Consider the following 26,330-nt stretch of genomic DNA (forward strand, 5'->3'; position numbering starts at 1 on the left):
TCAAGCATATGCATAAGTCTCTGCAGGACTGGGGCCAAAACATTTTCAAGTATCTACTTATTCAATACATTTTATATAAAGAAATATTCTTATCTATTATTTATGCAAGGGCCTTAACTAGGTAAATCTTGACACAGCTAGGCCTCTCTCTCCATATAATTACTCCTCATCTTACTTTTCATCTGGTTTCTGCTCTGCCTTGTTATCTAATTCTTTGGGTATGAACACAGTTCACTAACTGTAAATACAATTTACTCTCAGGAGCAGCAGGAATATTCAGCAATCTCCAAACCTAAGTTTTCAGGATAATGTGCAACAACTCCCAACAGGTAAGATCATCAACTGCATAATTTGGTAAAATGAACCATTAGAGAGTAATCAACACTAAATAATAAAAAGCTCTGCTAAATTATAAATTATTGCAACACATCCAGGAAAAATACTAATTTTTCCATTAAATACCATCATTCAACTACAGCAAACAAAGTCCAGCTAGTCCACTCAGCCAAAGTGGAATCACCAAAACTTTAATACTACATTTCTGGCATGCAACACATACATAATTAAACAGTTAAAAAACATGTACAAGTGCAGTACGCATAACGCAAAGGCAGCCTTGCTGTGGATTGTGTCTATCAGGATGTTCACAGCACCAGTCATAACATTCGCTAGCAAGAAAAACAGTAATTGATTTTTGTTAATAGCACTAATCAGGCACAGCTGTGACAGCTTGTCTTGCCTCCCCACCGGCTCGGCCTCCATTCCGTGCTTTTTCCCGGAATCGGGGGGCTGCACAACCTTCCAGCAGCAGGGCACGCTGGACCCCTTGACCAGCAGCTTTGTGAACACCAGGGCGAGGTCAGCGAGCACAAAGAAGCCCAGCAGCAGCAGGCAGTGGGCGAGCACCCAGGTGCAGAAGGGCAGGTTGGCCACGCGGCGGGACACGGGCTCCATGCACGCCTGGCACAGCCACAGCAACGCCGACAGCACCACAACGGCCAGGGCCAGCCCCCCGAGGGCTTCCAGCCAGCCCCTCACCGAGCTCCTGCGCTGCAGCAGCCACAGCCCCACCTGCACGCTCGCCAGGTAGATGGCCAGGTAGCCAAAGAGGGAGAACAGCCCTTCCCGGTTGGCATCCAGGAAGCCGAGCCGGGAGCCCCGGCCGTCGCTGCCGTGCAGGATGAACGTCTTCAGAGAGGTAGTGCTGAGGAGGAGCTGGTAAGGCACAGCCACAGCTAGAGCCACAAGCCAAGCCTTGTGTTTGGGGAATATGGCTAAAAGCAGAGAGGCTGCGAGTCTCACCAGTGCCAAGGTAAAGAAGAAGTTCCAGTGCACCCCGTACTCCGAGGTGTGCTCGTGGTACTCGATGGATTTAACGCTCAGCAGCCGCCCCGCGCCGAGGGAAATCAGCGGCCACACGGAAAAAACCTGCCTGGCCAGGCTGGAGAACCTGGGCTGTGCCGTGTGAGCCTTCTGCCGAACCTCAGGGCAAACAAGAGCATTTCCAAAGATGAAGGCTCCCACGCCGAAATCCATGGCTCCGGTGCCGTAGGTCTCGGCCTTGGCGTATCGCCGGGGATACTGCGGGAAATCCACGGCCAGAATGCTGATGGATGTCAGCACGTTGACATAAACACGGAACACAGTTATTGCTGGAATGCACTCGGGGTCCAAGCAGGCCTTCTGGAATTCTTTTACAATTTGCCCAAAGGGAGCTCTGGCCTCCCGTTTTGTCTGGCTGTATATTTTGGAAAATATTCCGGCACAGAAGGCAGCAAGGATAACTGGTACGAAAAAGATGATTGGAGACAAAACAGTGCAGGACAACACGAGAGGAGACACCAGCACCAAGAAGTCCAGCAGCAGGCTGTACTTCCTTGAGCTTAGAGGTTTTCCGTGGTGCAGGTAGTACAGGATCAGGAGGAGCCCTCTGCAGAGCAGGCACAGTGGAGGCAGGGACAAGCCTGCAGTAATTTCCAGCAAACTCGTTCCGTTCAGATTGCTGATAAAGGCTTCTTTCAGCTGTTTTTGGGACATTCTTCTTCCTTCCTCTGAAAACACAATACGTGAACTTGAGGTAGCTTTGTAAAACGGGTCTCAGAACTCCTTAGAAATGAATCAGTTCATTAAAACAACGTTGATTTCAGGAGTTACTGAATTGCTTTTCAATTTAAAGAACACAGAGCAGCACTGGAGCTGGCCTGGGAAGCCAAGGACGGGCACAGGCTCGAGGAAGCTCCAGCATTTTATATCCTGATTTTACATCCAACAAGATGCTTCGTACATTTTGGAGGGAGATCTCTAAACATCAAATATTCCACCGAATATTCACACGGCGAATAATCTTACTGCTCCGTAGAACGTACTTTGCCACATCGTCTATGGTGCAAATGGCACAGATATGTAAAAACCTGCTCCTACAGAACTTCGTGCTGCCTGGTGAGTACAACCAGCAGCCGCAGCCCCCGGGTGCCTTTTTACAGCAGCAGGAGAACCCCGCGGGATGGAAAAAGCGTGAATTAATCAGGGGTTGTGCTCAGCCGCGGGAGCTTACCGGGAGCGGGGGCACGGATGGCGCTGTGGGGCCGGAGCGGCGGGGCCGTGAGGGCGGGAGAGGCGGCCGCGGGTGAAGCCGGGCCCGGGGTAGAGCCGGGGCAAAACGGGGCCGGGGTGAAGCGGGGCCGGGTAAAGCCGGTCCTGGTAAAGCGGGGCCGGATGAAGATGGTCCCGGTGAAGCCGGTCTCGGTAAAGCCGGTCCCGGGATGAAGCGGGGCCGGATGAAACCGGCCCGGGGTAAAGCCGGTCTCGGTAAAGCCGGTCCCGGGATGAAGCGGGGCCGGATGAAGCCGGCCCGGCGTGAAGCCGGCCCGGCGTAAAGCCGGTCCCGGTAAAGCGGGGCCGGGTAAAGCCGGCCCGGGGTGAAGCCGTTCCCGGTAAAGCGGGGCCGGGGTGAAGCGTGTCCGGATGGAGCCGGGGCCGGGTGAAGCCGGGCCCGGTAAAGCCGGCCCGCGTTCCCCGCCCGCACTTTCGCCGCTTCCGCAGCGCCCGAGCCCCACCCCGGTTCCGCCTCCCCGACCCGCCCGCTCCGCTCCCGGCCCCGGCCCCGCTCCGGCCCCGCTGCCGCCCGCGGTAAGTCCCGAGCCGGCCCTGCCCTCCCGTCCTGCCCGGCCCGCCTCAGCCCCGGCCCGCGCGGCCCTGAGGGGACCCGGCGCCCGCCACCCTCGGGGCCCGCCCGTGTCCCCCGCGTGTCCCCCGTGTCCCCCGCGTGTCCTCTGTGTCCCCCGCGTGTCCTCTGTGTCCCCCGGGATCTGCCGGCACAAAGGCTCTGCAGGGATGGATCGGACGGGGCTCTGGGGATGGGAGCGCGCCCGGGACTCCGAACTGACTCCAAGTGGTGTTTTCATGGGTTAGGAAGGAAATTCGGGATGGGATGGGAATAACAAGGGAAGAGGAGGGGGAATGGAATAAGAAGAGGAACTGGATAGGAATGGAATAGAGTGGAATTGGAATGGAATTAAAACAATTAGGGTATAACAGAACAAAATTAGAATAGAATTAGAATGGAATATAATGGAATTAGAATAGAAAAGGAGTGGAAGTAATGGCAGCTTCAGCTGCAGGAAGGACAGAAGAATTCTTCCTGGCGGTGTGACTGGAACCTCAGCGTTTATCACAGAAATTCAAAGGGCCTGACTCACCTTGGGTTGGCTCCCAGAGATTTTCAGAGGAAACAGGAACGGGACCGCACAAACTTCCCCCAGTCACTCCCCTTCCCAAAGCTCTGGCTTCTCTGCCACCGTCAGACCCTCAGATCTGCCCAGTTTCTCCAAACAGGAGGAACTGAGCAAGTAGTTGCACTTTCTTGCCAATAAAACTTGATTTATTAAAGACAAGCAAAGAATTTTATTCCTGATGGAAGGGAAGATACACAATTCCCTCCAAAAAAGCTTTATTTGCAGGGGCAGCAGCACATGACCGTCACTCTGGGTAGGATTTCCAGCTCCCATGTTACTTGGGCCCCCTGGGATCAGTAGTTCTGTCTGAAGTCTTGGAATTTGCTTGTGGAACCCTCTGGAGAATGCCCAGAGTTATTTTTATCTAAATTCCTTTCTATTTTCTTTATTTAAGCATTCTCCGTGTGTGATTTGAATGAAGTACCCTAAAGTAAAGGCTCTCTCCTGTGTTCCCATCCACAGGCCTGGACAAGATGCCAAAGCAGGTAAAAAGAAAAGCAGGAATTGTGTGTGCTAATTAAATGTTACTGCCAGGAGAGAATTCTTGGCTTATATCCACACAGTCAAGATTAGGTAACTACTAATGAATATTCACCCCTGCTTCATGAATTGGCTGGCCCTGTTTGCTGTGGGTTTGAGCTGTGTTAGAGACACCAGGCAGTGATTTTTGTTGTGCCCTGGGCTCTAACAGGGCAGGTGTTCATGCAGGCAGCAAGCACATCCTAAGGGTGTTTGCTCAGGAAGGTGAATGGACACAAGAGTTGGGATTTATTGCCAAATATTCTTTTACTTTTGGCTGGGCAATCATCATCTGAGCTGAGCAGGGCAGCAGAACCAAGCCCTTCCTCAGGCCTTGCAGTCTCACAGTGGGTTTAACTTGCCTGGTGTGACACAGGAGCACGGGGAGAAAGGGGAATGGGCAGGAACTCCTGAGTCCATGCAATGTTTCCTAATTGTGGTGTCTGTTCTCTGACAGCAGCAAGCTGCTTAGGGCTCATTCAGAGGAGAATAACAGAAATCACTTGGATGGCAAGTTGCTAAGCTTTTTTTTTTCCCCTTACTGCGTAAAATTCTGTATCACTGGAAATGAAGTATTTATGCTGTCTGCAAAAGATAAAAATTCTCCTAACTCTTCTGGCTGGTTTTCCATTACATACAACAAGTGTGTCCTTCCAAATAATGTTGTCAAGGACATGGGAGCCCAGAGGCTGACATCTGAATATTTTAAGTGATTCAAAAGGGACAAAACTTCAGCTAAGGCAGGGCAGCTCATCCCTCAGCACCATTCCTGTGATGTGTGCAGCTTTCCCCCTGAAAATGAGAGTCTCTGCTAGGAAAGCTGCATTTATTTTGGCCTGCAGGGGCTTCCAGCTGTACCTGCAGCCAGCCCTCCCTGCCTCCCTGAGCCCAGGGCACTGCTTGGATTGAATGCATGACATGCAAGGCTTAGAAATGAGCCAGTTGCTAGAACATGGTGGGTGTGTGTGTGTGTGTGCAGAGCTGCAGTGTGAGCCCAAGGCCACGTTCTCTGAGTGCCTTTGCTCACAGCCAGAGCCCTTTTCTAACATCAGAGCAGGAGGAGGGCAGCTGGGAGGAGGAGCAGCTCTCTCATCCTGAGGTCTGGCTCCTGCTGAGACTGAAATTTGGTGACATGGAAGCAGCAGAAGAGCTGGAGCAGGGGATGAGGTGAAAGTCCAGCTCTTCACCTTTTACTGGTGCTGATGTGACATCCCCTCCAGGAAAACGGCCAAAGGGAAGATTCTCTCATCCAGAATGACCTCAGTGAATCATTTGAAGAAGAAGTTAGAGCCTTCCTCGGTGATGAAGAGAAACTGCATCTTTTTGATGACCTCACCAAGGTGAATCCAGTGACAACCAGGACAGGTGAGCAGCCAGGGACTGTCTGCTGAGGGATCCCTTTTCCTGCTGGCCACTGACACGTGGCAGCTCCTGCTCTCACTGCATTAACACCATCAGCACAGCAGTTATTACATATATATATATATTACACCTGCAGCACTCTCTTGATCACCTCATTCTCTATTAAACCTGATAGATAACACACCTGAGACTCTTGTTACCAGCAGGCACAGCAAGGGTCAAACACACTTTGCAAAAGATGCTGACAGAAGGTGTTGCTTTTCAGTTCTGAAATGTCTTCAAGCAAGATACAGAGTCAACCTGTTCTATACAAATGCTGGCTGCAGCCTGGTGGCTTTAAATCCTTTCCAGCCTTTCTCCTGCCTCTACTCACCTGAGCTCATGAGGGAGTACCACGTTGCACTTTGTCCTCAGGTAACCCTTGTGTGTGAGATCACTGACCTTCTGCAGAGCCCAGGTGTCAAACTGCTCCAAATTTATCTGAGCAAAATACTCCCACAGGATAAACCCCATTTCTGTGAAGTATGAGTTCTGTTAAAAGAGCAGTGCTGTTTTCAGGTGAATGTGAGATGACCCTTGCTATCCATTGCTGTTGAACTGTGTGGTTATTGTACTCTTAAATATGAATATTCTCTTTCACTGCCAGGATTTAAAACCTCACATCTTTGCAGTGGCTGAGCAAACCTACAGGAATGTCCAAAAGCAGATGGACCCTGTGAACCAGTCCATCATTGTGAGTGGAGAAAGTGGTGCTGGGAAGGTAAGGAAATGTTTTTCTGTGACATTGCTCTCAAGTTTTGAGCTCTGCCAGTGACTTGTAGTGCAGAGTAGTGCAGTGAATGAGCAAAGATGAATTAAAAACCCCTCTGACACAGCACGTAGCCAATCTGCCCAGCATGACTCTCTTGAAATGTGTGTGAAGCATTAAGTGATTGCTGCAGTTAAACACACTCTGCTTAATATAGCAGCTCTTCAGGTGACATCTGTCATTTCTGGAGGGCTGGGTTTGAATCATTCAGCAGGAATTGCACCTGAGTTCATGCCTCAGTCTGGTCTGTCAGGGAGCTCTGTGAGTCTCAGCAAACCCTCTGCAAAGACTCAGAGCAGTGGATTCAGCTCCTGTGATGGTCCATCCCTGCCAGGACAATGCTGAGGGTACTTTAAAGCCCAAGAACAAGGTGCTTTTCTGAATGTCAATGACTCAAAATCCATTCACATTCATTCCATCCCAAGGCAGTAGCTGTTCATTCTGGCTGAGCTTCCAGATGGTGACACCTCGATGGAGCACTCCCACTGCAGCAGCACTGAAATGTGTGTCTGTGGCACAGAGTTTCCACTGAACCAGAACTCTGAACCTGACACAGTTCCTCTCTTTAGCCTCCCCTCCACCTGCACACTGTGTTTCCAGAAGGCAGCACTGCTCCACTGCCATAACTGGTGACATGTTAAAGAGCTACTGTCACATCTCTCCCTTGCAGACCTGGACCTCTCGCTGCCTTATGAAGTTCTATGCCTCTGTTGCTGCCTCAGTTATCTCCCCAAAAGGCAACGAAACTGTGGAAAGGATAGAGAAGAGAGTGCTGGATTCCAACCCTGTCATGGAGGCATTTGGTAATTGTGGCTTTTTTAGCAGCAAAGTAAAGCAATGGCCACTGTGGGAATTTCCTTTGTTCCCACACGAGTCTAAGCTATTTCTTGCTCCTCTCCTTACAAACAAGCTCTTCAAATACTGGAGCTGTTTACAGAGCACCCTAAATACCTGTATGTATTATATAAATAGAACAGCTATTATATAAATACCTGTATGCCTCTGCTGCATGGCAGAGTGGGACCACTCTGATTGTCTGTGTCTGCCACTGGCAATTTCACAGGGAACGCCTGCACCCTGAGGAACAACAACAGCAGCAGGTTTGGGAAATACATCCAGCTCCAGCTAGACAGGTGAGAATTACTGGGTAAAACCTCACCTGTTGTCTTGGTCCTTTAAATCTTCATTATCTTTTTCCTTTAAAGTTTATTTCTGAAATCTGCCATAGAATATTTTATGTCTTTAGAGCGTTTTTTGGTTTGCTGGCAGCTTTAACTGTTACTATTTTCCTTTCTTTTTCTTTTTTTTTCCTGCAAGCTCTTACCCTGATCTCTAAGAGAGAGCAATGGAAAAATAGAGATGTAGTTAAGAACTCTGAATAAAATATGAACAAAACTGAAGGTGAACTGCTAAGCGTTCACAGTCAGTTGGTCTCAGAACAACACAACCCATCTTGGATTCTGTGAAGAGGTTTTGTTGAAATCTTTGCTCTTTTTCCCTCTCCAGATTCCATCATCTGACTGGTGCTTCCATCCAGACTTTCCTTCTAGAGAAAACAAGAGTTGCCTATCAGGCTCCCAATGAAAGAAACTTCCATATTTTTTATCAGGTTTGCCTACAGTTAATTTTGCTGATTATTTCTGACACACAGCAGGGATGGAATCACCAGATTTAGCACAGTTGCAACTTTTAATAATTACCAGTTTCCCTGTCTGCCAGGCTTCCAAATTAAATCATCCTCCCAGTATGTTATTCTTCACTGTCTGGGAGCTGTAAACTCCAAAGGCAGAATTCAATTTTTACCTTGTTTTCTGTCTCCAGATCACAAAAGGTGCTACTGCAGAGGAGAGGCTGGAGTGGAACCTTCCAGAAGGGGCTGAGTACCGCTGGCTGCCAAATTCTGAAAGAAACTTAGAGGGTAAAGATTAGCTTCACTAACTAATTAATCAATCCATTAATAATGGCTGGAACTTTAAAGGGAGGCAGGCAAAATACATCCTGTTCAACCCCCTGGGCAGCCAACAGCAGATGTTTTGCAAAGCCACCTCCATTAATGGGATGCTTTCTAAGTTTCACTTGGCACTGTTAAGTTTTAAAGCTTAAAGTCAGTTACCTGGCTTAAACCAGCTGGTTCTGGCCTGGCAAATTTGCATCTTTGTGGCTTTGTTTAGAAACTGTCTTGTCTTTGCTTGTGCTTCACCTGACAGAAAAAAACAGTGGGTTGGTTCTGCAGTTTGAGTGTGGGATTTACCCAAACAGCTTCCCTGCTCTCCACTGACCATTCCAGCTGGATTGGATGTGCTGAGATGTTCTGCTTGCCCCTGTTTGTGTGCTTGGCTTTTTCAAGAGCACTGTTTGGCTTTTCAGAGGACTGCTTCGAGGTGACCAGAGAGGCAATGTTCCACCTGGGCATCGGCCGTGCCATGCAGAGCAATATTTTCAAGGTCAGCCACGCAGCAGGGACAGCAGGAGGCTGCTGGGAATGTGTTCCCAGGGTGGGATTGCTGCTGGGATGAATCCCTGTCCCTGTGCAGAGCTGCTGCTCCTCACTGCAGGGCCCTCAGCTCCACATCAGGCTGCACAGCTGAAGGTTGGATCAGAGCTAAAAGTGTGCACCTCTGAATTTCGGTTTGCCTTGAGGAACTGCAGCATTAGGGAAGCACACAGAGGTTTGGGGTCTCTTTGCTGCCTTCTGTGCAGGAATGTGCAGGAGCTGGCCTGTTCCAGGCTAAAGGAGAGCTCAGGGGAGCCTGCTTTGGGGGAAGCTGTCCTGAAAAACTCCCTGGTTGCATTCCAGGTGTTGTCAGGCCTTCTGCACCTCGGCAATGTTCAGTTCTCCAATCCAGTGGATGAATCTCAGCCTTGTGAACTGGAAGACAAAACCAAAGGTGAGGCAACAGCCATGCCATGCTCCAGAGCCTTGTTAGTTCAGTGCAGATGCCCAAGGGAGAGGATTAGAGAAAGGAAAGAATGGAGAGAATTCTTTCCTTTATTTAGTTAGTTAACTTAGATTTACTTATTGTATTTATTTCATTATTAACATATCTTAAAATTTATTAACTCTACCAAATTTTCACTTTAGTAATTTTAACTATTATTACTTTTCATTATTAATTCCTTTTAACTACTAATAAGTCTAATGACTTTGTTAATAACCTAATTTTGAAAATTAATAAATTTGTTTAAACAGTATTGCATTTATTACATTTTAAATTACTAAATCAAATTTGTTTAAATTAATTTAATTTCTTCATTTAATTAGGAAAGAATTCCTTATTAAAGAAAAGAATTTGAACAATAACTCTCCTGCTGATAGGAGGCAATCATGGCTGTGAGGAGCCCAAAATTTAGGCGTGTTTTTGTGACTAAACAAAAACCTAATGCTCCCCTGCCCTGAGAGATAATATCCTTCCCTGACAGGTCAGGGCAACTGCAGCATTACCCAGTGATTTCAGGAGGATTATTGGCAGAACTGTGGCTCTTGTTTGTAATCTTACTCTGCCATCACAGGGCTGGCAGAAATCTGACCCGGAGGGAGAGCAGGGCTTTTCACAGGAAAGCTTGGAAGTTTTCATGATAAAGACCAAAAGGCAGTGACAACAAATCTGTTACATTGCAGCAGAAGCAGAGGTTGTTCTGCCTGTCTTCAGGAGGCTTGTGGATTTCCTTCAGAGCTAAAACTGCCCTGAATAGTGAATTCCTGCTACAATTTCACATGCTCTGAACTCAAACTGCTTAATATTCAAATAATTTTGAATGCAGCTCAGCTGAGAAAGATCTTAAATGCTTTGTCAGCAAATACTCATTCTTCTACACTTCCTTTCTATCCCCAAATCCCTGCTTTTTTCCTGGTCATGACTGATTTATCTGTCTGGATTTTGGGGTCCCTGCTCAAAAAAGGTGAAAAAGTAACAAAGACACACCTAGAGAGAAAATCAACTTCAGTGTGGCAAACTTCAGCTTTTTCTGGTATTCATTTTAAAGAGAGGACCCAGAATTCTAGGGGCACTCTGTATCCAAATTAAGAGTCTGGTTTTGCAAAACTTAATCCCAAGTTTGGGTAGAAAGATCCAAAATCCACATTTCAGTTGGGGAGCTGATGGAAGTGGCATTTTCCCACACAATCTCTAGACCTTCCTTGTTTTCAGAGGTATGAACACACCAGGTAACCTTGTGCTGTTTGTTCTCCTGAACAAGAGTTTGTGAAGACCACGGGGGATCTGCTCCAGATTCCCATTGAGGAGCTCCTGGAATCTTTAAGGATTCGAACAATCACTGCTGGAAAACAGCAGCAGGTGTTCAAGAAGCCGTGCTCCAGAGCTGAGTGTGAGACCAGGAGGGACTGCCTGGCCAAAATCATCTATGCCAGGTAAGGATGGGCTAATCCAGGTGGTTTTTGGGAGGGAATGGGGAGGCCAGAGGGATTTACTTGCTGCTGTTTCGTGGCAGCACATCAGAAATTCCTCTTCCTTCCAAGTGACACTGATGGAAACAGCAGTAAAAGAAACAATTCTGATTATTGCAAGCAAGCAGCTTCCAGCTAATCCCACTGTTGCTGTCTGCAGGTTGTTTGAGTGGCTGGTTTTGGTCATAAATGAAAACATCTACACAGATCCCTCAGTGTGGACCAGCTTCATAGGTATGGATATCCCATCCTGGTTTAACTCAGGGGCCAGCAGCCCTCCAAGCTGCTCCTAAACTAAAGCTCCTTGTCCTCCCACATTGCTTCCAGGTTTGTTGGATGTTTATGGGTTTGAAGCCTTTCCTGAAAACAACTTGGAGCAGCTCTGCATTAATTATGCCAATGAGAAACTGCAGCAGCACTTTGTAGCTCACTACCTGAAGGCACAGCAGGTAATACCCCAAACTGAAGATCAAATCTTCAGTATCTGATTTAAAACAGCATCTTTTTGTCACTTCAATTGCATTGCTGTGCCCGTGGTCAGATGGAACATTCAGTCAATAATGCCACAGAAGGCAGTGGGAGGGAGCAGTGGCTTTGTAAAGAGGGGAGTGTGGGGCAGTGGGAATCACCCAGCTTTGTCTCTTGGGGACTGGAAATCTGTTCCCAGCCCCACTGGATCTCTGCCTGTCAGACTGCTTGCTTCTCCTCAAAGAGCTGAACACTTGAGAGTAAATTCTTGGGTAAGTGCAGCCTGAATTGACATTCTCTTGGAAGTTTCTGCTTACACCCATGAAGCACAAAGTCCCTAAAGAGTGGAGCTTCTAGGCTGAGCTTGGTGTGATTCAGAGCCCACCAGACCCCTGTCACCCACACCTGAGCATGTGGGACCTGTGGAGACCTCCTGCCACAGCTCCCTGAACCCAGCCACACTGCTGCCTTTAAAACAAACCCCGGTGTGCTCCAGCTTTTATCCTTGAGTGAGGAGGGACACAAATGCTGTTTCACAGCAGAGAAGGATTTTTTTGCACCGTGCAGTCCCTCACTGCTCACACACTGCTAATTCCAGCTCTCATCTGAGTGCCCTGCAAGGTGCAGAGTCCCTGCCAGGGCTGCTGCTCTGCCCCTCCCCACTGCAGATCCATTACCAAAATGCTCTTTGCCATTAACTGGAATCAGGGAAATTGTTTTCTTTATGGCAGCAGCGTGCTGGCAGCTCCTGACTCACAGCAGGGTTTTGTCAATTTATTCAGGAGTTAAGTATTTCTTTGACTGCCATTTGTGCTTTGCTATTGCCAGGCTGCTTTCCCTGCTGCCCTGGTCAGCATGCCAGGGGTTAATGGTCAGGGAAGATGGAAAGCAAGTTCAGGCACACAATTGCTTTGCTTGAAACGGCTCCATGACCTCTGTTTATAGCACCCCTCCCACTCCCTGCCTGCCCTCTTACCTCTGGATCTGGCTGTCCCCCAAACCACTTAAATGCCATTAGTGGCTGTGCTGAGCAAGCTTTTGGCAGGAGGCTTTTCAAATAACTGCCCAGAGCTTGTGCTTGTTAAACACTGCTGACAGTTTGTCCTGTAATTCAGCATAAATATTGTACCAATTATTCCAACCACTATCTCCCTGCACTTCCTTCCAGATCAGGCTTTGCTTAAAATGGAGCTCAGTCAGTAGAGCCTGGCACACAAAGGTTGGGCTGGGGCTGTGTCCCAGTCCAGGGAAGGAGTTCTGCTTGTTCCTTGTCCTTCAGGGGAAATCTCAGCACAGCCAGGAGAGGCTTTGTGTGACTGTGGCCTTTGTTTGCTCTCTAAAGCAGCCTTGCAGCTCACTCTGATAAATCCATGGGGTTCCCAAATCCTCAGATAAATTGTTCCAGCAGGTTCTGATCCACACCCAAAAACTGCCTGGGGTAGAACATCCTCATGTGGGTTGGTTTTTTTTCTCAAGCTTGGTGTTGACCTGGAGCTGAGCTGGGATTAACTCCTCAAACAGGACCTGGATCAGCCCAAGGCACAGAGTTCTGAGCTCTGGTGCCCTCTGCTGCAGAATAACCCCTTCCCTCTTCTTTCAGGAAGAATATGCAGCTGAAGGCCTGCAGTGGTCATTCATAAACTACCAGGATAACCAGAACTGCCTTGATCTGATAGAGGGAAATCCTCTCAGCATTTTTTCCTTGCTGAATGAGGTAAGTGTGATCTCAACCCTTCATTTTTTGGGCCCAGGTTCCTGCCTTTGTCCCACACCACCAAAGAAAACACAAACAGTAAATTAATAGAAAACCTGTCAGCTATAAACTTTCTGCAGGGTTTCAGTTTCACAAAATCATGCCACTGCTTCCTCCTGTTCTGAGTTTTTTCCCTCTGATCCTGGATGTTCTGATTCAAATACGAAGCCTCAATGACTTCTTTGCCCCCCTGCCTTCCCAATATTTCAGGCCTTGCATACTCAAAGCAGCTCTAAAGGTAAAATTGCTACGATTTGAATGTTAAATGTTGCAGATTTTAGAGTCAGTTCTTTGGGACAAATAAGAGATGCTGCAGTTGTGTGTCCTTTGCAGGAGTGTCGTCTGAACAGAGCCTCCAACACTGACCTGTTCCAGACCAGGATTGAGAAAGCCTTGTCCAGTAATCAGTGTTTAAGTCGAGATAAGTTCAGTAAGAAGCCCAACTTTATCATTTCACATTATGCTGGCAAAGTCTGCTATCAGCTGGCAGCAATGGTAGAGAAAAATAAGGTAGGTTTTGCAGAAAGAGCTGTTTAAAAAATCTTAAAAGTATCTTACAGACCTAAAGTGATTTAAGTCAAACAAATATATTCAGTGCTGGGTACTGGACATAACTTGCTGCAAATAAATCCTTCAGGCCATGTGAAACTGGGTGATGTCCTTGGTGTGATTCTCTGAACCACCAATGCCATGAGCAGATGCTTTGTTACAGCTTTGAGCTGGGGTTGAAGGGAACCATCACCAAATCAGGGCTTCTTCCATTCCTGGGGCATGCAGAATTGTTAGTGGCATCAGGGCATTTTTATAACTACAAACACAGCACTTAATGCCCAAAAAATTTAGGTAAATTTATGAGAAATAAGAGCTGGGCCTAACTGCTGAAAGTGCTCAAAGGACTCAAATTTTGGCCATCAGGGAATAACTGAAATGTGAAATAGTCTGCAGAGAGGAGGGTCCCTTCTCAGCTCTGACATCCCCAGCAATTATGGCAAGTGCTATTATTTATTTAGCAATAAAACACCATCTCTTAATTCAGATGAATATTTCTAATGCCTGCTGCAGTCTGTTCTTCAGGGATTAAACCACTCCTGAGAGCTGGAGCTCCCTGAGGCTGTGTAACAGGAGCAGTGATGGGAGCAGTTGTACATTTGACTGGATTTGCTGAATGTTCATCCAAACATTGTTTTCTGTTCCTAAATCTGACTGTGAACGAATGCACGTCATCAGATTTGAAACTGCAGCTGTGGTCACATCAAATTTGGCATCAGAAATACTCTTCTATCTCTATATGTGGAATTCTTAGTTGTTTTCAGAGGTGCAGGTGCCTGCCAGGTCCACATACTGACAGGTCATGTCTGTTTGCAGGATGCTGTTCCACCAGAGCTGGTCCACGTTTTGCAAAACTCAAAGGATACTTTGCTTCAAAAATTATTTCCTGTGACAGAAAAGAACCAAAATAACACCAAAACCCAGAACAGAGCAACTGTTGTTACAGTGGTGTCCAAGTTCAAGGTACATCCTGTTCAGGTTTCTGCTGTAAATTTGGAAGCTTTGTGGATTTACCATCAACAATTTGATGAAATGCATCCACAGAGTGCTGTCCTGTAGAAGTGCTCCAACACTGAGTGTGTAAAGCCATCCTTGCCACGAGCAGCTTCATGGGGTGGATGGCAGATCCCTGAGGAGGAGGAGCCCTGATGATCCCTGTGTTTGCTCCTGCAGAGCTCCCTGGAACATCTGATGGAGATTTTGAGCAGAACCACACCCCATTACATCCGCTGCATCAAGCCCAACGCTGACTGCAAGGCCATGACTTTCAGGAGAGAAGAGGTAACTCTTGCAAAGCCTTCCCCAGGGCTTTGCCCTGGCTTTCTTAGGACCTTCAGTCACTTGCAAAGCTCTTTCCACAGCACATTTTGAAACAGCTCTTCCAGAGTCACTGAGGTGCTTGCCCAAAACAGCTCCTAAGCACAGCAGCTCTTCCAGCTGCACCTTGCTTGTTGCTGGGGTGATTTGGGGTGCTGCCCTCCCAGCCCTTCAAACAGGTGGAGGGGATCTGAGCAGCCCTGGGCTCACAAACACCTTCAGAACAAAACTGTGCTGCTCCTGGACTCCAGGAAGCTGAGAAGCTTTGGGAGCAGAGCAGCAGATGCTAAAGCTGTAACTAGAGAACCTCATCTGATGGGCAATCAGGCTTTAAACACCCATGGAATCTGCTGAGCCTGGAAATACCAGCACTGGTTTTTCACACCCTGCTGGCTTTGGATGCCCAGGACAGGGCACACAAGGAGCAGCTTCCACAAAAGTCAGCTTTGCCTAAACCATCTCAATTTGTGCCTCAGGTTCTCAGCCAGCTCCAGGCCTGTGGAATAGTGGAAGCCATCACCATCAGTGCAGCAGGTTTCCCAGTCAGGTAAGTCCAGCTTCTTCAGCATAATCCATTTCTATAGCAATTAGTGGCATTTAAGTTACTCAGAAGAGCTTATAAAGCAGGAAACCCAAATATTTTGCACCATCAGCATATCCAAGCACAATTCCTGCCGTGGCTTTGCTACTGCTACTGGGAAATCTGAATTTCAGATCCTGCACTGGATCCACAAAGCCATTCTGGAATTTTCCCCCTTCAGAGGAGAAGTTATTTACCCTTCAGCAAAAAGGATCAGTTATTTACAGTAATGGTTCTTGCCTGGAATTCACTGCACATTTTGTCTCCCAGGATCCCTTTCCAAAGTTTCACTGAGCGCTACGAACTACTGAGGAAATCCTGGGGCTCCAGTAAAAAAAGAGTGTGGGATAAAAGCAACTCTCATCCTGCTGAGAAAAAAGGTGAGTTTCTTCAGGTAATCCCTCTGCCATCAAGTACAATTGTCACTGCACCCATCTGGTGTCACACAGATCAGGTAATTTCTGAATTACTGTATTCACCACCATTCTCAAAATATTCTTTAACTTATCACCAACCTGTGTTTCTAATTTGCTTAACACTTAAAATCTTACCCCTCAATGCTGGTTTTCTGTGCTCCTCCTGGGTGGAACAACCACAGTTACTGACATGTCTGGGGTTCCCCTCACCCAATATAATTTTAGAGTTGATTCTTTAGTAGAAAACTACTTGAAAACTACTTACCTTTTGCTTTATTTTCCTTTTCTTTCCTTTCTTCCCCCCCCTTGTTTCCTTGCTGAATCACTGACCTTCCAGCTTACCTGGACTCTGCTGCTTCTTCCACCTTTTGCAAACTTCTCTTTTTCTAAGCAAGAGTGAGGATGGACTTTAACAAACACAATCCAGCCCACAGGTAATGCCTTTGCTATGAGCTCCTGAAAGGAGGAGCTCCTCAGGTGGTTACATTAAATATTGAAGGTTATTGCAGCCCCTTTCTGTGCCCCCAGTGAATCCCCTTTTTCACCCAGTGGGTCAGTTCAACAAGCAGCAGCTGTGGGAAGCAGGAGCAGCCTGGTCAGATGAGTAAAAAATGGTGGAAATCTGTTCATCCTGTGGAAATGGGGTGAAGTAAGGATGTGCAGGCTGGAAAATTACTTACACAATGTATCTTTCCCCCTCAATTACAAACCCATTAACTGCAGAGCCTCTTTGTGATGGGTTTTTAGTCCTTTTTATCTTGAGGGGGTAATAAGCTGCAAACAAAGCAAAACAATTGCCCAAACACAGGGATAAGCTTTTGGTTCCCTTATCAGCCCAGCCCCATGAACATCATCAGAGCCACCAGATGTCTTCCTGTAAGCAAGAATTGCTTCTATTTGTTTTCAGGACCTTAAAATGCTCTCATCTCCTTAGAAATATTTATAGCAGAAAAACAAACAGTATCCAGGATGGAATGATGCAAAACCCATCCAGCCCTGTGCATGCAGGAACTCCTGCAACAACCTCTTGTTCCAGCTCTGAATTAAGTCTATCTCTATTTCCACAGAGATTCATCTGGCTGACCTGTTTGTAATGTATAAAATTGTGCACTGTGTCCCAGAAATGGCTTTAATAACCTGTAATTGCTGCCATAAATTCCTGCTCAGTACAGGACCCCATAGCTGCTCCCAGTGCCCTGTGACAGCTGTACAATTGTGTAGAATTTGTTTCCCCTTCCTGCACTTTTCAGTACATTAAGGCTACAATTCCCTGCCTTTTGTTCTTTGCTCCCACAGCTTTGAGTTTTGAGTATTTAATGGGATTTTCTTAGGCCTGAGATGCTCAGTCTATTCTTAATGGCATTGCTGCTGCTTTCTCCTGCTTCCATGTGGGAAGCTTGGAATGGGAGAACACCTGAGCCCTCCCTGGTATGACAATTTTACCTGTGGAGAACAGAGGTGATAACAGATGAGAAGGCAGCACCCAACCACAGCCCAGTTAAAACACCCCACACTGGTTTTCTGCTTGCTGGAATCTGTGTTGTCACATTTTAAGTTTAAACACAGCCAGATCAAGTGCTCCCAGCCATCTCCTCCTCCCCTCGTACTGCAGGTGTTTCCCCTCTAAGTGGCCAAGAAATCTCAGTGCAAAGACAATGCCCTGGCCCCAATTTCCAAATTTTGTGATGCCTTCTCCTCGATGTTTCACTGCCAGGTGAGACTCCGGGGATGGGTGATGACAAAGCACCACGTGCTGCTGTGCTGGAGATCCTTCAGGATGCTGTCAGGGGACAAACCCCTGCTCAGGCAGCAGGGGATGGAGCAGGAATCCCCTCAGTCTACTGTGGCAAAACCAAAGTGTTCCTGGCCAATTCCCTGGTAAGTGCTGTTCCTTTGCTGATGCCTCTGGAGTGCTCCTGCCTCAGGGCTATTCTGGCACAGACAGAGGCAGAGCTCCTGCCAAGCCAGTGTGACCAGAACTGGGCATTTTCCATCCAATTATTAAACTCAATCAAGCACCCATCAGAATCCAGATCTGCAAAGCACATTGTGTAATGGCCTCTGTGTTGGACAAGGAGCTGCACTTGTGTCAGAATTCCAGTAAAGATGGCAGCTTTCCTCAGCTCCACATGACAGATCTGGCTGCACAGGCCTTGGGAAAGAGAGGAAGGAGTCAAAGGCACTTCTGCCAAGCTTGCTGCCTAGAATCAGCCCCTTCAGTGGAGCTGGGTATGAACCTGCTGCTGCTGGGACTTTGGGAAGCTCCACTTTCCTTCCCAAGAACTTCCATTTTCATTTCCATGTTGCCTGAAAAGCACCACTGAAGTGCTGTCACTTCCCAAGCCTAATCCAGCAGCCATGGGACACTGGAATGGGGCTGTGGTCCCCTGACAAACACCAAGAGAATGTAAAAGAGGGGAGAGTTGTGAGCACAATCCCATCCCTAACTCCAGGCTCCTGTTCCCCACTGCAGCTGGAGCTCCTGGAAGCCAGGAGAGCAGAGGTGTTAAATGAGAAGGCATTTTGCATCCAGTGCTGCTGGAGAAGATTTACAGAGAGGAAAACAGCAAAGGAGAAACGCTCTGCAACTCTCATCCAAGCAGGTGACTTGTGGGGTGGGGCTGAAATAACAGAGCAAGGGACATCTCCAGTCCCTCTGGGGGCTACAGTGGCACGAGTGGCTAAGTGCCATCTCCAGTGTGTGCAGGAGCTGCTGAGATTCTCTGCACTCAGGTTTCTCCCATCCAATCCTCAGCTGTTCGTTCCTGGCTGGCCAAGAGTCGCTTCCAGAGGCTGCGCAGGGCTGCCCGCGTCATCCAGCAGGGCTGGAGGAGGTGGAAGGTGAGTCTGGGGGACAGGACAGCACTGAGGAGGAGCCTGAGGCTTCTCAGGGTCTGAGAAAAGAGTAATAACTCTGAGAACTGCAAACCCAGTGCTCCAGAAAACTCTTCTCCAGCTGAAGAGCAGATGCCGGTGCTGCACAGCTGCTTCTGGCTCATCCTGCAGCATAAACTCATTCCTTACCTGCGTGGAAATTGGGGTGTGCTGTCCTCCCAGAGTCCCTCTTTATAGACTCAGCTTTGCACTCCTGAGTTGTGCCCAGGACATGTGAGAATATTGTCCTTGTGTCTTTTTCAGGCAAAAGCGGCCGCGCTGGCAGCAGCAGAGCTGGACGAGGGGGAAGGAGGAGAGGAGCTCCCAGCCCCTGGAGCTGCCCTGGCCAAAGCTCCCTGTTCTGTGGGCACAGCGTGGCCTCTGCAGGCACAAGTGCAGTTCTGGCCCCTGGGGCTGGTGCTGGCTGCTGCCCCTGGCAGTGCCACGGGCCTGCGGCGGGCGCTGGCGCTGCTGGGCTGCCTCAGGGGGCTGCAGGAGAGCCCCAGGGGACACCTGGGCTGTGGCATCGCCTCCATCAGAGCCCTCCCACAGGTACCCACCCCTCCCTCCTGGCTGCAGCCTGGGAACAGGCTGGGATAGCATTTCCCACTGGCTGGCACTGCCTTCCCTCAGCAAAATGCACTTCCTTTCATCCTCGGGTCTGGGGGGAAAACATTTTTGTGTTTGCAGCCAATTCTGTGTGCAGGAGCTGCCACAGCTGCTGCAAACTGTGCCAGGTCCAGAGCTGAGCACTGCAGCCTCCAGAGCCTGAGCTGACCTCAGTCCAGTTCACAGTGCTGCCATTTTCTCCAGTGACCATTTCTCTTCAGCCCATTTGTGGGGACTCCTCTGGAGGTTCCTTTGTTCTCATCCCCCCGTGGTTCACACACTCCAGAGCTAAATGTGAGTAACAAAATCAGCTGCACCTCTGGCTGAACTCTCCCCTTCTCGTCCCTGCAGGGCCCTGTCAAGTTCCACTGCAGGAGGTCCCCCCTGCACTTTGCCAACGTCAGCCCCCACTCGGAGGCGTTTTCCATCACGGGATTCAACCAGATCCTGCTGGACAGACAGGAACTGCTGCCCACATAGCTCTGCCCCTGGCCTTGGCCTCCAGGAGGGCTCTCTGCAAGCTGCTGCTTCCAAATCACTCAATGTCCACTTCTGCTGCTACCTCAGAGCTTCCACAGCGCTGCCTTGTACGTCCAACGTGAGGGAATGGGATACCCCTTATCATGCACATTATAATAACATTAAATTCCATTTACTGGGGGTGGGGACAGCTCCTGCTCCCCCCCACGTTACAGGAAATATCAACACTATGGGAACAAATCAATTCCAACAGATCAGGTGCTTGAAGCAATGAATACTTGAACTGAATGCTGCTGGCACTGCAGATAATGCCAATAAATATTCCTGATTCCTGCAACCCTCCTGACTGACCACGAGTGTCCCCAGGGGGAGAGGAGCAGCCAGCTGCAGCACTAGGGGCAGATGTCTCAGGGAAAAGCAAGGCTGGGCTCTTGCTTTTATCTACAGAACCAAAATCTGTGAGCTCCCACAGCTGCCAGGTGTGTGCAGAGCTCCCCAGACAGCACCACCCTGCCCAGGGGCTCACCAGGAGTGCTCTGAACCCTCCCTTGGTTGCTCGTGGATCTTGAAAATGTTCAGCTGCTCTGTGTACATCATTTAAATAAACTGCTCAATGCCTTGTCAATGTCTGACCATTCCCAACAACCTTTAGTGAACAAAAACATGTCAGAGTCCTCGCGGATTAAAATAAATGCAAATATATTTAATATTGTCACTGTGAAGCAACATTTCCTGTGGCTGCCAGCATTTCTGTGCCAACAGAAAGAAATCCACAGAGTGTCTAGTTCAACCCCCCACTTGAATCCCAAATTTCCGTGCAGGTAAGGATGTAAAAACGAGTCCCAGCACAGCCCTGCCCCTGTCAGCTCAGAGCACTGACACCCACGGGCACAGTGGCCAAGAGCAGCTCTGGCAAAGCTCACAGAACAAAAATCTCAAGGCCAAATTAGCCAAGCCCCACTGCCCCAGCAGCTCACTCGGGGAGGACGTTCTCCTTCTCCTCGGGAGGCTCCACAATGCCCAGGCAGCAGTCGGCAAACTCCACGAACAGCGGCTCCTGCATCAGCCGCCGCAGGAGGGAGCTTTTGTCCCGAGCCTGCTCCAGGGCCAGCAGCAGCTGCCGCAGGTGCGGGTTCCGCAGCAGATCCCGCAGCTCCGCCGATTCCCCTGGAGCAGGGAGGGAGAAAAAACCAAAGTTACAGCCGGGCCTGGGCCAGCAAAGCCGCCCAGGGACACGGGAACTGCCGGAGCTCTCGGGGAAAGAGCAGCAAGCTGGGAAACCTGGGTTAACATTTCAGAGGTTTAAGAGTAATGGAAAGAGTAATGAAAATTAGGAGAATAAAAACTAGGACAGTAAGAATTTGGACAACAAGAATTTGGACAACAAGAATTTGGACAACAAGAATTTGGACAGTAAGAATTTGGACAGTAAGAATTTGGACAGTAAGAATCTGGACAACAAGAATCTGGACAATCAAAGTTAGGACAATAAAAACCAAAGAATTACAGATGTCCCACTCTGCCCCACAGCAGCCCGTGCTAACAAAGGATTAACCCTTAAAGCAACAGCTTGTTGCATATTCAGATTTCAAACATTCCTTTCACACCAGGGTGTTTCTGCTCAATTTCAGCTTCCCCCCCATCTTGTAAATCAATTTTCTGGGTTCCTCAAAGTCTGGGCCTTCTTGATAAGGAAGCAAGAATTCTTCTTTTGCCATCTCGGTGTTTTTGTTGTCTCCATCCAGAGAGGACAACGCAAAGAATTTCTTGATTATCTTTGCCATTCTTTAGGCTGGTTACAAAAAGTATTTTACATCGCATGGTTTCTATTTCAATATTGTGCTATAGCCTAAAAACTGTATTTACCACACTGCTCAGAGGAGATTAACACAGCATAACTTAAAGGAGATTAACACAGCATAACTTTCCGACATAACACCTCCAGTATTCATTTCATATTTCCCAAACCCAATCCCATCCCTCCATTTCATATTTCCCAGACCAAATCCCATCCCATTCATTTCATATTTCCCAGACCCAATCCCATCCCATCCATTTCATATTTCCCAGACCCAATCCCATCCCATTCATTCCCCACCTCCGTGCAGGGTTTGTGGATTTATTACCCAGGAGCTGCAGTTTCTGCGGCGGGACGCGGTCCTGCTCCTCCTCCTCGCTCAGGATGTCCTCCGGGGCCCCGGGGCTGGCTGCGGGGGCCGGGGGTGATCCCTGCCCGGCCGCCTCCTTCTCCTTCTCCCGCCGGGCACCGGGCGCGCAGCGCTCTGCGGGCAGAGCCGCGTTAGCCCCGGTCAGCCCCGGTCCGCCCCGGTCCCTCCCGGCCCGCACTCACCGCGGTGGGTCCGGCAGCACGGCACGGAGCAGCTGCGGGGAGAACGGCGTGAGAAACGAGCCCGGTACTGCCGGCCGCACCCTCAGCCCGCGCCCCCCGCTCCCCCCAGCCCTTCCCTCGCTCACTAAGCAGTTCCACAGCGCGGACAGCGGTACCGGGCCGCGGCCCCCGCCCCGCACTCCGCGCACGGTCCCGGTGCCCGCATGGCCGCCGCTTCCGCTTCCGCTCTACCGGCCAGGGCTGCCAATCGAGCGCCGCCAGCCAGGCGTGTTTAATCCACCGCCGAGCGCAGCCGTAGCCAGGGCGTTTTGTGGAGATTTTCAGAGATATTTCTATAAATAAATAAATGTAGAGAGATATATGGACATAGATATATACCGAGAGAGCGCTGTGTGCGGGGGAAGAAGGAGGAGTGGAGAGAGAGGTGTGTATATCGAGATTGGGGTAGAGGTATAGATACTGGCATATATAAAATATAGAAATAGAAAAAATATATAAAAAATTAAAAAATAAAATAGAGAAATATAGAGAGTTAGAGAGAAATATAGATAGATATAAAGATGAGGAAACAATAACAAAGGAACTGGAAAGAAGTCCCTGAAAGCTCCAGGTGGGTGGGATTGTGTGTGATGAGTGTGAGAACATCATCACCGTGTGGATTTCCATGGAATTTTATTGCTGTGCGCTGATGAAAAACCACAGAGCAGCAGCTGAGCAGTGCAGAACCAGAAGCATGAGCTGGTGCCACAAAATCTATCCAGTCCAGGCTTGTAAAGAAGCCTCCTGAGTTTTATTCGCCCTGACCTTAGAGCAAGAGAGAGCCTGGAATTCCAAGAAGCAGGGACATTGCTGGGAGAGTCCTTCCCCCACTGGAACGGAGCTTCTGCTCCCCAGCAGGGACCCGGGGACACTGCTGGGGGCTCCATGTCCCATTTGTTCCTCACAAAGTACCCAGGACACTGCTGGGGGGCTCTATCCCCGATTTGTTCCTCACAAAGGACCCAGGACACTGCTGGGGGCTCCATGCCCCACATGGGGACACTGCTGGGATGGTCCATCCCCCATTTTTTCCCCATGAGGGACCCAGGACACTTCTGGGGGACTCCATCCCCGATTTGTTCCTCACAAAGAACCCAGGACACTGCTGGGGGCTCCATGCCCCACCTGGGAACACTGCTGGGAGGGTCCATCCCCCATTTTTTCCCCGTGAGGGACCCAGGACACTTCTGGGGGCTCCATGTCCCATTTGTTCCTCATGAGGGACCCAGGACACTGCCGGGGGACTCCATCCCCCATTTGTTCCTCATGAAGGACCTGAGGACACTGCTGGGAGGGTCTATCCCCCATTTGTTCCCCATGAGGGACCCACGGCGCTGCCGAGGCTGGGAAGGAGCTCTGAGATCCCACCAGGCCCCTGAGATCCCACCAGGCCCTGCAGGGCCTCATCCCCACGGGGTTTTGGCAGCCCGCTGTGGGGTTTGGGCCCTCAGTGTCTGCTCAGTGTCCTGGTTTGGGGGAAATTCAGGGGAAAACCTCCAAAAGGGCCCCCCCAGAAAGCAAACCCACACGGCCCCTCCCCACAGCCGGCTCGGGAAGGGTTTCCTCAGAGAGAAGTGGAAAAAACCTGTTTATTTAACAGGCCAAGCACCTCCCAGCACACACAAAATGAACAATACCAGATGACAAAACTCAGTGGCTGCTCTTTAGAGATGACAAATTCAGAAAGTCTCTCGTGTGGGGGTCTCTGGTATCAGTCCCTCAGCACTGGGGATGGCTGCTGCCCAGAGCAGGCCCTGTGGCCGCAAGGTGCAAGCTCTCGGTGCTCCAGCTCCCAGTCCGGAGCAGCTTCCAACAGTTCCCAGAAAAGGGAAAGGAAAAAAAACCAGTCCAGGGAAAAGTCTGCCTCAGCTAGCTAAACTAACTCAAAAGCAAAGGAGCGCTCTGCTCTGCTCCTCACGGCCCTCACGGCCCAGCCCAGCGCAGAACGTGCGGTGCTGCTTTCAGAGGAGTCCCTGATAACAAACTCCGTGCTTCTCCTTCTCCCCACCTTCGCTGCCAGAGCCGGCCTTGAAGGCCCAGAACAGAACACCAGCATGAACAGAGCACACAGCTGGGGACACAAGCACCACAAGGTCACCCCGGGACGGCGGGTGGGCCCGCTCAGACGTGGCCGATGGCGCAGGCCCGCACGCGGGAGGCCCAGAGGCCGCGCAGCGCCTTCAGCCGGGCCCCCAGCGCCCTGAGCTTCAGCGTGTAGAGCACAGGGTTGCCCAGGCAGGTGATGGTGATCAGCATGGCCGTGCAGTTCCTGAAGATGTACACCCCGGGGTACAGCTCGCTGTGGCAGCGCTGGTTGGCCGCGTCGAAGATGACGCCGGCCAGGAACGGCGCGTAGGACACCAGGGCCAGCAGCCAGATGGAGATGCTCGTCCTGGCCACCTGCGTCTCTGCCGACTTGTAGGTGTCCGTGGCTTGGCCACACGCCTGCATCCTCAGCTTCCTCTTCCTCAGGATGATGATGATCCTCAGGTAGGTGAAGAGGGGCACGAGGAAGGCCACGGCCACGTTGGGCATGGCGATGAAGACGAGGTAGTTGACGCAGAAGGGGCTGTAGAGCACCGAGACGTTGCTCTCCGCGTGCAGGCAGTTCCAGCCCATCAGGGGCAGGCAGCCCAGGAAGAAAGCCAGGACCCAGTTGATGAAGACCACGGCGATGGAGTGGTTCCTGGCCACCCTGAACCTCGTCCTCATGCTCTCGGCCACGGCCAGGTAGCGCTCGATGCCGATGCTCACCAGGTTGTAGATGGTGGACAGGATGGACGTGGTGTACAGGGAGTAGGGAGCCAGCATTTCCTGGGAGCCAAAGATGGTGATGTCGGGGTTGGTGATGAACAGCATGGAAATCCAGAAGCCAGAGAAGCTGGTGAAGAGGTCAGATATAGCCAGGTTGCAGAAGAGGATGGAGATGGGCTTGTGCAGGTCCCTGGTGGCCAGGCGGGTGAAGATGACGGTGCAGTTGAAGATGATGGAGACGACGTTGATGGTCAGCTGGGGGATGCCCAGGGCCAGCACCAAGTAGTGACTCCAGATCTTGGTGTGGTTGGCAGAGCAGTTTGGGAACCCATTCATGGTGGGAGCTGCTCCTTTGGGCCGGCTCTGCTCATCCCATTCTCCTCAGGAGCTCCCGCCTCGATCCCCGGGCGCGGATCCTCTCCTGACACGCAGCTCCTGCTGCCACATCATCATCGTCACGGGGGTTAAACTTTAACCAGGCGTGTTTTTAAATATTTGGGTTGCCAGCTGGGGGCTGTGCCGATCCCTGGGAGTTGCTAGGATAGCCCAAACTGCAGAACACATTTCCCACACGGATGAGCTGCTGGAAGCAACCTTTGACAAGAGCAAAACCTGCCCAGGGCTTGGGCAGATGGGTGGTGACGCCTGCAGCTTAAAATTCTTCAGGGATGTTCTCAAAATGGAGTGAAGTGAATCAATTTAACTCACAAATTAAGTAGATCATAAAGGACTAGAGAGCCAGGAAAGGAGGAGCGGAGTTTTGTGGGTTTGGAGGACTGTGGGAGCTGAAATAAACATCAGTGCTGTGTCTCCAGCCTGGACCCAACAGCCCAGAAAATGCCTTTTCCTACTTAATTCTTCCATGATAACACAGCTAAAACCCAGCCAGCCCCACTTCCATGCCTTTCTTACAGGATATTTTGTTTATTTCATGTGGCTTGCTCATTAATTAAACCAGTACCAACACCAGTGTAGCTTTTCTTTCTCCATCTTTTTAAATGCAAATGGTTTTTGAGAACTTAGATTGAAAATACCTGAGAGCTGGAGGGAGGAAAAAAGCTCTGGGGACACACATTCCATGCTCTCAGCAGAGGGCACTGCTGGAATAAAATACAGGCTACAGAGGCAGCAGGGAGATTTTAACCAGCTGAGCAGTCCAGGTGAGCAGGACAATTATCCACATAAATTATCCATTTATCCACGTTATTTACTCTGATTCAATTGGTATTTTATTGTTACCTTGATGAAGGATTCACCTTCATTGGTCACAATTTTCTACCACAGCCTTGCCAAGCGGCTCAGCTGAATTTTTG

General features: G+C 49.7%; 4 protein-coding genes across 9 annotated transcripts; 1 reads left to right on the top strand and 3 right to left on the bottom strand.

Moving 5' to 3' along the window:
• Positions 1-511: 511 nt before the first annotated feature.
• On the bottom strand, positions 512-2,659 carry PIGW (phosphatidylinositol glycan anchor biosynthesis class W). The gene is made up of 2 exons (XM_041482562.1): positions 2,555-2,659; positions 512-2,051 (listed from the first exon to the last, which is right to left on the bottom strand). Exon 2 carries the CDS (start codon positions 2,035-2,037, stop codon positions 517-519), a length of 1,521 nt encoding a protein of 506 aa, XP_041338496.1. The 5' UTR covers positions 2,038-2,051; positions 2,555-2,659; the 3' UTR covers positions 512-516.
• A 417-nt stretch (positions 2,660-3,076) lies between these two features.
• On the top strand, positions 3,077-20,216 carry MYO19 (myosin XIX). 6 transcript variants are annotated; one of them, XM_041482555.1, is made up of 25 exons: positions 3,077-3,129; positions 4,129-4,219; positions 5,474-5,618; positions 5,881-6,029; positions 6,262-6,375; positions 7,094-7,226; positions 7,487-7,556; positions 7,930-8,032; positions 8,245-8,341; positions 8,791-8,867; positions 9,221-9,311; positions 10,621-10,792; positions 10,989-11,062; positions 11,156-11,277; positions 12,897-13,010; positions 13,383-13,559; positions 14,415-14,561; positions 14,772-14,879; positions 15,392-15,462; positions 15,766-15,875; positions 17,626-17,789; positions 18,385-18,514; positions 18,667-18,752; positions 19,050-19,337; positions 19,746-20,216. In XM_041482555.1, exons 2-25 carry the CDS (start codon positions 4,208-4,210, stop codon positions 19,872-19,874), a joined length of 2,883 nt encoding a protein of 960 aa, XP_041338489.1. In that variant the 5' UTR covers positions 3,077-3,129; positions 4,129-4,207; the 3' UTR covers positions 19,875-20,216. The 6 variants fall into 6 exon arrangements, with proteins under 6 accessions (XP_041338489.1, XP_041338492.1, XP_041338493.1 ...); XM_041482557.1 differs by lacking the exon at positions 3,077-3,129 and adding an exon at positions 3,276-3,406; XM_041482558.1 differs by lacking the exons at positions 18,385-18,514; positions 18,667-18,752; positions 19,050-19,337; positions 19,746-20,216 and adding an exon at positions 16,249-16,345 and having other exon boundaries at positions 17,626-17,758.
• Positions 20,217-20,556: 340 nt separating this feature from the next.
• Positions 20,557-22,461, bottom strand: ZNHIT3 (zinc finger HIT-type containing 3). Its single transcript, XM_041482564.1, has 4 exons — positions 22,350-22,461; positions 22,225-22,256; positions 22,001-22,156; positions 20,557-21,041 (listed from the first exon to the last, which is right to left on the bottom strand). The coding sequence occupies exons 1-4, from the start codon at positions 22,427-22,429 to the stop codon at positions 20,848-20,850; spliced, it is 462 nt and encodes a 153-aa protein (XP_041338498.1). The 5' UTR covers positions 22,430-22,461; the 3' UTR covers positions 20,557-20,847.
• Positions 22,462-24,266: 1,805 nt separating this feature from the next.
• LOC121361647 (lysophosphatidic acid receptor 1-like) lies at positions 24,267-25,508 on the bottom strand. The gene has a single exon (XM_041482563.1). It carries the CDS (start codon positions 25,351-25,353, stop codon positions 24,385-24,387), a length of 969 nt encoding a protein of 322 aa, XP_041338497.1. The 5' UTR covers positions 25,354-25,508; the 3' UTR covers positions 24,267-24,384.
• Positions 25,509-26,330: the final 822 nt, after the last annotated feature.

The sequence above is a fragment of the Pyrgilauda ruficollis genome, unplaced genomic scaffold (assembly GCF_017590135.1).
Source record: "Pyrgilauda ruficollis isolate IOZ18807 unplaced genomic scaffold, ASM1759013v1 scaffold59, whole genome shotgun sequence".
Classification (NCBI taxonomy): domain Eukaryota; kingdom Metazoa; phylum Chordata; class Aves; order Passeriformes; family Passeridae; genus Pyrgilauda; species Pyrgilauda ruficollis.